Genomic DNA, 13768 nt, shown 5'->3' with positions numbered 1-13768 from the left:
CTGGGGGATAGGAAAGAGGGAGAGGCACTGGGGGATAGGAAAGAGGGAGAGGCACTGGGGGATAGGAAAGAGGGAGAGGCACTGGGGGATAGGAAAGAGGGAGAGGCACTGGGGGATAGGAAAGAGGGAGAGGCACTGGGGGATAGGAAAGAGGGAGAGGCACTGGGGGATAGGAAAGAGGGAGAGGCACTGGGGGATAGGAAAGAGGGAGAGGCACTGGGGGATAGGAAAGAGGGAGAGGCACTGGGGGATAGGAAAGAGGGAGAGGCACTGGGGGATAGGAAAGAGGGAGAGGCACTGGGGGATAGGAAAGAGGGAGAGGCACTGGGGATAGGAAAGAGGGGGAGGCACTGGGGATAGGAAAGAGGGGGAGGCACTGGGGATAGGAAAGAGGGGGAGGCACTGGGGATCGGTGAAAACATTAATCCCGAGGCAGGCAATTCTGGCCCACATTACCTTCTGCACAGTCAGCGTCGTCTGTCCTCCCTGGAAACTTCCAGAACTTCCTGAAATGTGGTGTCCAGAATTTAACTAGAGGAGAAGAGGAGGAGAAATGAGGAGGGTGACCAGTCAGAGACAGACTCCGACCACAGGAGGCGCTCCTCACCTGCTCCAGGGCCTCCGCTAGGTGGCGGTTCAGCTTCTGCTCATGTTTGCGCAGCTTCTCGATGTCCCACTGCAGATCCTCAATGCTGCGCTCCATCTCAGACACTTTGGTTTCAGAGGAGGTGACTCTGTCCTGCAGTTCATGGTGCTGAAGACCAGACAGAAGCTCAGTGAGGGGGGGTCACATGATCCCAGGCGTGAGCCCCATCGCCCCGATCACTTACCTGTAAGGAGATGCGGTGGTGCTTCTCCTGCAGGATGGTGGCCAGGTCCTGGAGCTTGTGATTCTCACTGAAGAGATCTTTATTTGGAGTCCGCAGAGCCTCATCCACCGGGTCACAGTCTAGAGGACACACATACCGTCATACCAATCCCCCCATAACCCTCCGCTGTGCGGTAAGTGGCCTTACTCACCGGCACTATGAACGCGCTCGCACAGCTCCTGCATCTGGACGTGCAGCTTGTTGGAAGTCTTCAGGATGCAGGACACGGCTCGCTTGCTGAACTCCATGCGCCCCTGCAGCTGCAGCTCGATCTCCTCAGGGGTGCTGCAGGCCAGGGTAGCCAAAAATGTGAGAGAGGATTCTGGGAGAACGCCCGATGGGGCCAGAGACGTCGGCACAACTGGAGGTGTACAGGGGTCTGCAGGGACAAGAGGGCAAGATACTACAATGGGAACATGTGATGGTGGTCCTGACCTGTGATAGGGGACACTGCTAGAGAGCTATATACCGCCAGAGTGTACGGACCTATACATCAGTGTATATATACTGTAGGTGTACGGGCCCATCAGTGTATATATACACTGTAGGTGTACGGGCCCATCAGTGTATATATACACTGTAGGTGTACGGGCCCATCAGTGTATATATACACTGTAGGTGTACGGGCCCATCAGTGTATATATACTGTAGGTGTACGGGCCCATCAGTGTATATACACTGTAGGTGTACGGGCCCATCAGTGTATATACACTGTAGGTGTACGGGCCCATCAGTGTATATATATACACTGTAGGTGTACGGGCCCATCAGTGTATATATATACACTGTAGGTGTACGGGCCCATCAGTGTATATATATACACTGTAGGTGTACGGGCCCATCAGTGTATATATATACACTGTAGGTGTACGGGCCCATCAGTGTATATATATACACTGTAGGTGTACGGGCCCATCAGTGTATATATACACTGTAGGTGTACGGGCCCATCAGTGTATATATACACTGTAGGTGTACGGGCCCATCAGTGTATATATACACTGTAGGTGTACGGGCCCATCAGTGTATATATACACTGTAGGTGTACGGGCCCATCAGTGTATATATACACTGTAGGTGTACGGGCCCATCAGTGTATATATACACTGTAGGTGTACGGGCCCATCAGTGTATATATACACTGTAGGTGTACGGGCCCATCAGTGTATATATACACTGTAGGTGTACGGGCCCATCAGTGTATATATACACTGTAGGTGTACGGGCCCATCAGTGTATATATACACTGTAGGTGTACGGGCCCATCAGTGTATATATACACTGTAGGTGTACGGGCCCATCAGTGTATATATACACTGTAGGTGTACGGGCCCATCAGTGTATATATACACTGTAGGTGTACGGGCCCATCAGTGTATATATACACTGTAGGTGTACGGGCCCATCAGTGTATATATACACTGTAGGTGTACGGGCCCATCAGTGTATATATACACTGTAGGTGTACGGGCCCATCAGTGTATATATACACTGTAGGTGTACGGGCCCATCAGTGTATATATACACTGTAGGTGTACGGGCCCATCAGTGTATATATACACTGTAGGTGTACGGGCCCATCAGTGTATATATACACTGTAGGTGTACGGGCCCATCAGTGTATATATACACTGTAGGTGTACGGGCCCATCAGTGTATATATACACTGTAGGTGTACGGGCCCATCAGTGTATATATACACTGTAGGTGTACGGGCCCATCAGTGTATATATACACTGTAGGTGTACGGGCCCATCAGTGTATATATACACTGTAGGTGTACGGGCCCATCAGTGTATATATACACTGTAGGTGTACGGGCCCATCAGTGTATATATACACTGTAGGTGTACGGGCCCATCAGTGTATATATACACTGTAGGTGTACGGGCCCATCAGTGTATATATACACTGTAGGTGTACGGGCCCATCAGTGTATATATACACTGTAGGTGTACGGGCCCATCAGTGTATATATACACTGTAGGTGTACGGGCCCATCAGTGTATATATACACTGTAGGTGTACGGGCCCATCAGTGTATATATACACTGTAGGTGTACGGGCCCATCAGTGTATATATACACTGTAGGTGTACGGGCCCATCAGTGTATATATACACTGTAGGTGTACGGGCCCATCAGTGTATATATACACTGTAGGTGTACGGGCCCATCAGTGTATATATACACTGTAGGTGTACGGGCCCATCAGTGTATATATACACTGTAGGTGTACGGGCCCATCAGTGTATATATACACTGTAGGTGTACGGGCCCATCAGTGTATATATACACTGTAGGTGTACGGGCCCATCAGTGTATATATACACTGTAGGTGTACGGGCCCATCAGTGTATATATACACTGTAGGTGTACGGGCCCATCAGTGTATATATACACTGTAGGTGTACGGGCCCATCAGTGTATATATACTGTAGGTGTACGGGCCCATCAGTGTATATATACACTGTAGGTGTACGGGCCCATCAGTGTATATATACACTGTAGGTGTACGGGCCCATCAGTGTATATATACACTGTAGGTGTACGGGCCCATCAGTGTATATATACACTGTAGGTGTACGGGCCCATCAGTGTATATATACACTGTAGGTGTACGGGCCCATCAGTGTATATATACACTGTAGGTGTACGGGCCCATCAGTGTATATATACACTGTAGGTGTACGGGCCCATCAGTGTATATATACACTGTAGGTGTACGGGCCCATCAGTGTATATATACTGTAGGTGTACGGGCCCATCAGTGTATATACACTGTAGGTGTACGGGCCCATCAGTGTATATATACACTGTAGGTGTACGGGCCCATCAGTGTATATATACACTGTAGGTGTACGGGCCCATCAGTGTATATATACTGTAGGTGTACGGGCCCATCAGTGTATATATACTGTAGGTATACGGCCCATCAGTGTATATATACTGTAGGTGTACGGGCCCATCAGTGTATATATACTGTAGGTGTACGGCCCATCAGTGTATATATACTGTAGGTGTACGGGCCCATCAGTGTATATATACTGTAGGTGTACGGGCCCATCAGTGTATATATACTGTAGGTGTACGGCCCATCAGTGTATATATACTGTAGGTGTACGGGCCCATCAGTGTATATATACTGTAGGTGTACGGGCCCATCAGTGTATATATACTGTAGGTGTACGGGCCCATCAGTGTATATATACTGTAGGTGTACGGGCCCATCAGTGTATATATACTGTAGGTGTACGGCCCATCAGTGTATATATACTGTAGGTGTACGGGCCCATCAGTGTATATATACTGTAGGTGTACGGGCCCATCAGTGTATATATACTGTAGGTGTACGGGCCCATCAGTGTATATATACTGTAGGTGTACGGGCCCATCAGTGTATATATACTGTAGGTGTACGGGCCCATCAGTGTATATATACTGTAGGTGTACGGGCCCATCAGTGTATATATATACTGTAGGTGTACGGCCCCATCAGTGTATGTATACTGTAGGTGTACGGGCCCATCAGTGTATATATACTGTAGGTGTACGGGCCCATCAGTGTATATATACTGCAGGTGTACGGCCCATCAGTGTATATATACTGCAGGTGTACGGGCCCATCAGTGTATATATACTGTAGGTGTACGGCCCATCAGTGTATATATACTGTAGGTGTACGGCCCATCAGTGTATATATACTGTAGGTGTACGGCCCATCAGTGTATATATACTGTAGGTGTACGGGCCCATCAGTGTATATATACTGTAGGTGTACGGGTCCATCAGTGTATATATACTTTAGGTGTACGGCCCATCAGTGTATATATGCTGTAGGTGTACGGGCCCATCAGTGTATATATACTGTAGGTGTACGGGCCCATCAGTGTATATATACTGTAGGTGTACGGGCCCATCAGTGTATATATACTGTAGGTGTACGGGCCCATCAGTGTATATATACTGTAGGTGTACGGCCCATCAGTGTATATATGCTGTAGGTGTACGGCCCATCAGTGTATATATACTGTAGGTGTACGGCCCCATCAGTGTATGTATACTGTAGGTGTACGGGCCCATCAGTGTATATATACTGTAGGTGTACGGCCCATCAGTGTATATATACACTGTAGGTGTACGGGCCCATCAGTGTATATACTGTGGGTTTGGGTCTATACGTCACTCTATAAATGTGATCTGATCCTTCTGATCTGATGGTATTTTGGGGTCTGCCCTTTGATCTCCTTGTGGGGGGCACAGACGCACAGCCTGGCCCTATGTGCTGGGGGGGGGGGCGGGATGATGTTATGGGGGTCCAGCCCCCTCCATGGTCAATAATAGGAGAGGGAAGAGGAGCCGCAGCTGCACCACATCTGTGACACCCCAGTACCTTTACTGTCCATGACTTCCGTGGGGGTCTCCTCCACAGCCTCAGGGTCTCGGGGACTCTCCTTGTTCTCGGGGGCCCCATCAGCGCTCTGCACCCCCGCCTCAGATTCATATTCCTTCAATAACTGCTGCACGTTCTCATCCAGCTAGAGAGACAAGAGGAAGAGATAATCTGATTGGACAGAGCATGGCCTCCTCAATGTCCTCCAAGTCCTACCAGTCCTGGACATGGCCTCCTCAATGTCCTCCACGTCCTCTACCAGTCCTGGACATGGCCTCCTCAATGTCCTCCAAGTCCTACCAGTCCTGGACATGGCCTCCTCAATGTCCTCCAAGTCCTACCAGTCCTGGACATGGCCTCCTCAATGTCCTCCACGTCCTCTACCAGTCCTGGACATGGCCTCCTCAATGTCCTCCAAGTCCTACCAGTCCTGGACATGACCTCCTCAATGTCCTCCAAGTCCTACCAGTCCTGGACATGGCCTCCTCAATGTCCTCCACGTCCTCTACCAGTCCTGGACATGGCCTCCTCAATGTCCTCCAAGTCCTACCAGTCCTGGACATGACCTCCTCAATGTCCTCCACCAGTCCTGGACATGACCTCCTCAATGTCCTCCAAGTCCTACCAGTCCTGGACATGACCTCCTCAATGTCCTCCAAGTCCTACCAGTCCTGGACATGGCCTCCTCAATGTCCTCCACGTCCTCTACCAGTCCTGGACATGGCCTCCTCAATGTCCTCCAAGTCCTACCAGTCCTGGACATGGCCTCCTCAATGTCCTCCACGTCCTCTACCAGTCCTGGACATGGCCTCCTCAATGTCCTCCAAGTCCTCTACCAGTCCTGGACATGACCTCCTCAACGTCCTCCAAGTCCTCTACCAGTTCTGGACATGACCTCAAAGTCCTCCAACTCCTCGACATGACCTCAATGTCCTTCAAACTCTCTTACGCTCATGGCCGTCTTCGGTTATATGAAGCGTGCTCAGGAGTTGAGCATGCTTCATACCCGACAGGTCCCGGTTGCCATCAGCAGCCAGGACCCGCGGCTAATACAGGACATCGCCAATCGGGCTCATGTCCGGTATTAACCCTTTAGACGCCGTAATCAAAGTTGACCGCGGTGAATAAAATGTGAGGAAAGTGTTGCTGATTAGCTCAATGAGCTGTTCAGGACCGGAACTGAAATTGCGGCATCCAGAACAGATAAGAGGACAGCGGTAGGCTTCTTACCTTGTCTCCCGCCGTCCGATTGTCGCTCTTCAGCTCCATGCCCGAGATCCAGACTGGAGTAGCAGAGCACCAATAGCACTGATCAATGCAATACTATGGCATAGTATTGATCAGTGTACACAATGTACTGCATGTTATAGTCTCCTATGGCATAGTATTGATCAGTGTATACAATATACTGCATGTTATAGTCTCCTATGGCATAGTATTGATCAGTGTATACAATATACTGCAGGTTATAGTCTCCTATGACATAGTATTAACTCCTTAAGGACCTGGGTTTTTTCAGTTTTTGCATTTTCGTTTTTTTCCTCCTTACCTTTAAAAAAAAAAAAATAATAACTCAATTTTTTCACCTAAAAATCCATATGATGCTTATTTTTTGCGCCACCAATTTTGCTTTGTATTGACATTAGTAATTTTACCCAAAAATCTACGGCGAAACTGAAAAGAAAAAAAAAAATCATTGTGAGACAAAATTGAAAAAAAACAAAAACGCTTTTTTGTAACTTTTGGGGACTTCCGTTTCTACACAGTGCCTTTTTCGGTAAAAATGACACCTTCCCTTTATTCTGTAGGACCATATGGTTAAAATGATACCCTACTTATATAGGTTTGATTGTCGTTTGATTGAAAATTTATACGTTTAACCCCTTAACGACCAAGGACGTATATTTACGTCCTTGGCTGGCTCCCGCGATATAACGCGGGGTCACGCGTTATATTGGGTCGGTCCCGGCATCAGATGTATCTGATGCCGGGGCTAATAGCACGCGGCAGCGATCGCGGTACTGCGCGCTATTAACCCTTCAGACGCGGCGTTCAAAGTGTAACGCCGCGTCTAAACCGAAAGTAAAACCATCCCGGCTGCTCAGCAGTGCTTATCGGGACCACCGCAGTGAAAATGCAGTGTCCCAATCAGCTAGGATCACGAGCGGGGGTCCTCTTACCTGCCTCAAGCTTGAGCAATAGACGGCCGATAACCCTGATCACTGTAAAGCTATGGCTTTGCAGGGGTCAGGGTAAAAAATCAGTGTGTGCAGTGCTATAGGTCCCTATGGGAGCTATAACACTGCAAAAAAAAAAAAAAAGTTAATAAATGTGATTTAACCCTTTCCTTAATAAAAGTTCAAATCACCCCCCTTTTCCCATAAAAAAAAAACACTATTTCAATAAAAATAAATATAAACATGTGGTATCGTCACGTGCGAAAATGTCCGAACTATGAAAATATATCAAAAGGATGTATAACAAGTGTATACAAGAACCAGTAGAAATAAGAAATGAGAAAATGGGAAAGAAAAATAGAAAAATGAATGAAATAAAAATACTATAGTGAATTAGAAGATGAAAATTAGATATATATTCCTTAATAGTCCCGAATTAAAGTTGGAAACATGAAAAAGATCGAACACATTTATCCATAATGTAATATACATCAGTGCACGGCCCTTACACCAGATGTATTACAAAAACATATACTAATAAAAAATATATAGAATGATGATATGCAAAATTATAAGTCACAATCAGTCACCTTTAAATGAATGTCCATTAGCTAGAGAAATAGTCTCTGATAAAGTGATGTCCGTGCAGCAGGTAATGGTATATAGAGGCCAGACTTGTTCACAATGTTATAAAGGAGTTTCAGAAAACACTGTACCGTATATACTCGAGTATAAGCCGAGTTTTTCAGCACGATTTTTCGTGCTGAAAACACCCCCCTCGGCTTATACTCGAGTGAACTCCCCCACCCGCAGTGGTCTTCAACCTGCGGACCTCCAGAGGTTTCAAAACTACAACTCCCAGCAAGCCCGGGCAGCCATCGGCTGTCCGGGCTTGCTGGGAGTTGTAGTTTTGAAACCTCTTGAGGTCCGCTGGTTGAAGACCACTGCGGCCTTCCACATCATCCAGCCCCCTCTCACCCCCTTTAGTTCTGAGTACTCACCTCCGCTCGGCGCTGGTCCGGTCCTGCAGGACGGTCCGGTGAGGAGGTGGTCCGGTGGGATAGTGGTTCCGGGCTGCTATCTTCACCGGGGAGGCCTCTTCTAAGCGCTTCCGGCCCGGCCTCAGAATAGTCACGTTGCCGTGACAACGACGCAGAGGTGCGTTCATTGCCAACGTACTTCTGCGTCATTGTCAAGGCAACGCCTCTATTCCGGGCCCGAAGCGCTTAGAAGAGGCCTCCCCAGTGAAGATAGCAGCCCGGAACCACTATCCCACCGGACCACCTCCTCACCGGACAGCCCTGCAGGACCGGACCAGCGCCGAGCGGAGGGGAGTACTGTACAGAACTAAAGGGGGTGAGAGGGGGCTGGATGATGTCGAAGGCCTCAGTGGTTTTCAACCTGCGGACCTCCGGAGGTTTCAAAACTACAACTCCCAGCAAGCCCGGACAGCCAATGGCTGCCCGGGCTTGCTGGGAGTTGTAGTTTTGAAACCTCTGGAGGTCCGCAGGTTGAAGACCACCTAGGGCGGATGATGAGAAGAGGATGATGAAGGGGGTGGGGATGATGAAGGGGGGTGTGTGGGATGATTACAAGGGGATGATGAAGGGGGGTGGGGATGATGACAAGGGGATGATGAAGGGGGGGGGGGATGATGAAGGGGGGTGTGGGATGATTACAAGGGGATGATGAAGGGGGGGGGGTGGGATGATTACAAGGGGATGATGAAGGGGGGGGGGGTGATGACAAGGGGATGATGAAGAGGGGTGGGAATGATGACAAGGGGATGATGAAGGGGGGGTGTGGGATGATGACAAGGGGATGATGAAGGGGGGATGTGTGGGATGATGAGGATGTTAATGATGGGTCTGGATGATGACAGGCGGGGATGATGTATTTCCCACCCTAGGCTTATACTCAAGTCAATAACTTTTCCTGGGATTTTGGGGTGAAATTAGGGGTCTCGGCTTATATCCGGGTGGGCTTATACTCGAGTATATACGGTACATACAGTATGGTACCTGTAGTCCGCAACGGAATATAGTTCACGCTGTCCTGCAGTAGTGATGGCGATCGGAGCTGGCACAGAGCTGCCTCCGGCCCAGGGGTGGTTGCTCCAGCGGTCCCGGCAGGTGATTGTGGTTTGTATATGAATATGGTGGTCAAGATGGTAATGGACGATAGATAAAAAAAATAAAAAATTGATAATAGAAAATGACAAAAAATGATAAAAATAAAATTAAAAATATGAGTATAAAAATATGATTGGAAAATGGGAATACTTGTGAGACGAAAAAATAAATAATTGGCAAAAATAAAATAGAGTGAAATTCAAAGTAAAAATGAACATGGTAGTAATAAAAATAGAAATAATAATAATTAAAAATTAAAAAATAGAAATGATTGAAATACAATAAAAATATGAACATAAATGATAATGAGAATTGAAAACATATGAAAATAAAATAATGGAGATATAAATAAAAATAAATATGGATGAAAATAAATGTGAAAAAGAATACATACAGACATTTATTCCTATTTTCCAATCATATTTTTAATTTTATTTTTATCATTTTTTGTCATCATTTTTCTATTATCAATTTTTTATAATTTTTTATCTATCGTCCATTACCATCTTGACCACCATATTCATATACAACCCACATTTATTTTTTTCCTATACAATTTTATATTCTTATACACTTTATTGCTACCTATTATTTATTTTTTATTTTTTATAATTCCTACTATATTTCTCACAACAAATTTGCAATATATATATATCATTTCATTGCGATGTATATCACACTACTACACATCGCTATCTCTTACTACTATTTTTGGATATATTCTTTATATACGTATATTTGTATAATTCTCCTTTCGATTATATATATTCGGGGATCTATTCTCCTATTTAGTAATGTATACTCTGTCTCTTTTTTCATGAAGCTTTCTTCTATCTTTTTCTCTGTCTCTTTTCCCCTATTTTCTATCTATGTATCTATGGATCAGTTTTCCAGGTTTTTTGTCCCTCCTAAAACTGTGACATCACAATCCTTGCACTATTTAAACCCGAATTTTGTGTTGGCTTTACCATTATGCAATTCTGGCTACTGAAGAATGAGACCTTTGTCTTGAAACGCGTATAGCCCTGTTTGCCATCCTTATCTATTTCTATCAGCACCTTTATTGTTATCGGATACCCACGATACAGCCTTCTGCAGCGCTGCAGTACCCTCATCTTGGACTACTATTGGGATCGCGCGCGCGCGATCCAGCACGAGGACGCCAGCTCACTTACCGGTTCATACCATCCAGCAAACGCTACGGCCGGACGCAGATCCGTGCCCACCTGTACCCCGCCGGGACCGCTGGAGCAACCACCCCTGGGCCGGAGGCAGCTCTGTGCCAGCTCCGAGCGCCATCACTACCGCAGGACAGCGTGAACTATATCCCGTTGCGGACTACAGGTACCATACTGTATGTGCAGCGTTTACGGAAACTCCTTTATAACATTGTGAACAAGTCTGGCCTCTATATACCATTACCTGCTGCACGGACATCACTTTATCAGAGACTATTTCTCCAGCTAATTGACATTCATTTAAAGGTGACTGATTGTGACTTATAATTTTGCATATCATCATTCTATATATTTTTTATTAGTATATGTTTTTGTAATACATCTGGTGTAAGGGCCGTGCACTGATGTATATTACATTATGGATAAATGTGTTAGATCTTTTTCATGTTTCCAACTTTAATTCGGGACTATTAAGGAATATATATCTAATTTTCATCTTCTAATTCACTATAGTATTTTTATTATTTTTAGAATTTTTCTTTCATTCATTTTTCTATTTTTCTTTCCTATTTTCTCATTTCTTATTTCTACTGGCTCTAGAGGACTGGTTCTTGTATACAGTATACACTTGTTATACATTCTTTTTCTATATATACCTTTAGGTCTGTGGGGTATAGACCTACCCAGTTAACCTCGAGTCAGCCCCGGCCGAGTGAGCTACACAATTCTTGTTGTATAAAAATATATCATTGATTAAACCGCACGGTCAATGGCGCGCGCGCGCAAAAAAATTCCAAACATATTCCATAACATATTTTTGGTCGCTTTTTATATCATGAAAAAATGAATATAAAGCGATCAAAAAGTCTGATCAATACAAAAATGGTACCACTAAAAACTTTAGATCACAGCGCAAAAAATGAGCCCTCATACCGGCCCGTATGTGGAAAAACAAAAAAGTTATAGGGGTCAGAAGATGAGAATTTTAAACGTATTAATTTTTCCGCATGTAGTTATGATTTTTTAACAGAATTACGACAAAATCACCTATATAAGTCGGGGATCATATTAATCACATGGACCTACAGAAGATAAGGTGTCATTTTTACCAAAAAATGTACTGCGTAAAAATGGAAGCCCCCAAAAGTTACAAAATGGTGATTTTTCTTCAATTTCGTCGCATAATGAGTTTTTTTCAGTTTCGCCGTAGATTTTTGGGTAAAATGACTGACGTCATTACAAAGTAGAATCGGTGGCGCAAAAAATAAGCATCATATGGATTTTAGGTGCAAAATTGAAAAGGTTATGATTTTTAAAAGGCGAGGAGGAAAAAACGAAAGTGCAAAAACGGAAAAACCCATGGTCCTTAAGGAGTTAAAACTGTCATCTTCTGACCCCTATAACTTTTTTATTTTTCCGTGTATGGGGCGGTATGAGGGCTCATTTTTTGCGCCAAGATCTGAAGTTTTTAGCGGTACCATTTTTGCATTGATAGGACTTTGGAATTTTTTTTGCGCGTACGCCAATGACCATGCGGTTTAATTAAAGGATATATTTTTATAATTCGGACATTTCCACACGGGGCGATACCACATGTTTATTTACACAGTTTTTTTTTTTTTTTAATGGGAAAAGGGGGGTGATTCAAACTTTTATTAGGGGAGGGGTTAAATGACCTTTATTCACTTTTTTTTTTAAAACTTTTTTTTGCAGTGTTATAGCTCCCATAGGGACCTATAACACTGCACACACTGATCATTGTTATCCCATAGGGACCTATAACACTGCACACATTGATCTCTTATACTGATCATTATTATCCCATAGGGACCTATAACACTGCACACACTGATCATTGTTATCCCATAGGGACCTATAACACTGCACACATTGATCTCTTATACTGATCATTATTATCCCATAGGGACCTATAACACTGCACACACTGATCATTGTTATCCCATAGGGACCTATAACACTGCACACATTGATCTCTTATACTGATCATTATTATCCCATAGGGACCTATAACACTGCACACACTGATCATTGTTATCCCATAGGAGACTATAACACTGCACACACTGATCTCTTATACTGATCATTATTATCCCATAGGAGACTATAACACTGCACACACTGATCTCTTATACTGATAATTGTTATCCTATAGGGACCTATAACACTGCACACACTGATTCTGCCGCTTGACTGCTCATGCCTGGATCTCAGGCACTGAGCAGTCATTCAGCAATCGGACAGCGAGGAGGCAGGTAGGGGCCCTCCCGCTGTCCTGTAAGTTGTTCGGGATGCCGCGGCGATCCCGAACAGCTCCCTGAGCTAACCAGCATAGTTTCACTTTCATTTTAGACGCGGCGTTCAACTTTGATCAATGCCGCGCGCTATTAGCCACGGGTCCCGGCCGTTGTCAGAGGCCAGGCCTGACCCGCTATGACGCCGTGGCCACCCGTTATAGAACGGGAGCGGACTCAGGACGTACAGGTACGCCCTGGGTACTTAACAGGTTAATCAGTGTTGTATACACTATACTGCATGTTATAGTATCCTATGGCACAGTATTGATCAGTGTATACAATGTACTGCATGTTATAGTCTCCTATGACATAGTATTGATCAGTTTATACAATCAATGTACTCCTATGGGGGCTATAACATTGCAAAAAGAGTAAAAAAAAATAAAATGTGATTTCACCCCTTCCCTCCTTCTCTAATAAGTTTGAATCATCCCCCTTTTCTCAAAAAAATAAAAATAAAAATTTTAATAAAAATAAAACATATGTGGTATCTCCGCGTGCGTAAATGTCCGAACTATAAAAATATAAATGTTAATTAAACCGCACGCTCAATGGCTTACACGTAAAAAAATTGCGTATTTTTGGTCCCTTTGTATAAAATAAAATAAAAAAATTATAAAAAGCAATAAAAAATGGTACCGATTAAGAGCTCAGGTCATGGCGCAAAAAAAAAAAAAAAAAAGAGCCCTCATAGCGCCCGGTATA

At 44.8% G+C, this 13768-nt stretch overlaps 1 protein-coding gene across 2 annotated transcripts in view; it reads right to left on the bottom strand.

Moving 5' to 3' along the window:
• The window catches only part of RNF40 (ring finger protein 40), a 63069-nt gene that overhangs the window by 8654 nt on the left and 40647 nt on the right, over positions 1-13768 (bottom strand). For both annotated transcript variants that reach the window (XM_056553176.1, XM_056553175.1), the window contains exons 4-8: positions 5262-5406; positions 1021-1248; positions 831-949; positions 608-754; positions 457-531 (exon numbers count right to left, since the gene is read on the bottom strand). In XM_056553176.1, the coding sequence (XP_056409151.1) occupies positions 457-531; positions 608-754; positions 831-949; positions 1021-1248; positions 5262-5406 (714 nt within the window). The remainder of the gene's footprint in view (positions 1-456; positions 532-607; positions 755-830; positions 950-1020; positions 1249-5261; positions 5407-13768) is intronic.

Source organism: Hyla sarda, unplaced genomic scaffold (assembly GCF_029499605.1).
Source record: "Hyla sarda isolate aHylSar1 unplaced genomic scaffold, aHylSar1.hap1 scaffold_253, whole genome shotgun sequence".
NCBI classification, from domain to species: Eukaryota; Metazoa; Chordata; class Amphibia; order Anura; family Hylidae; genus Hyla; species Hyla sarda.
The sequence above is the reverse complement of the archived record's forward strand: the minus strand, read 5'-3'. Positions and strand labels throughout refer to the sequence as shown.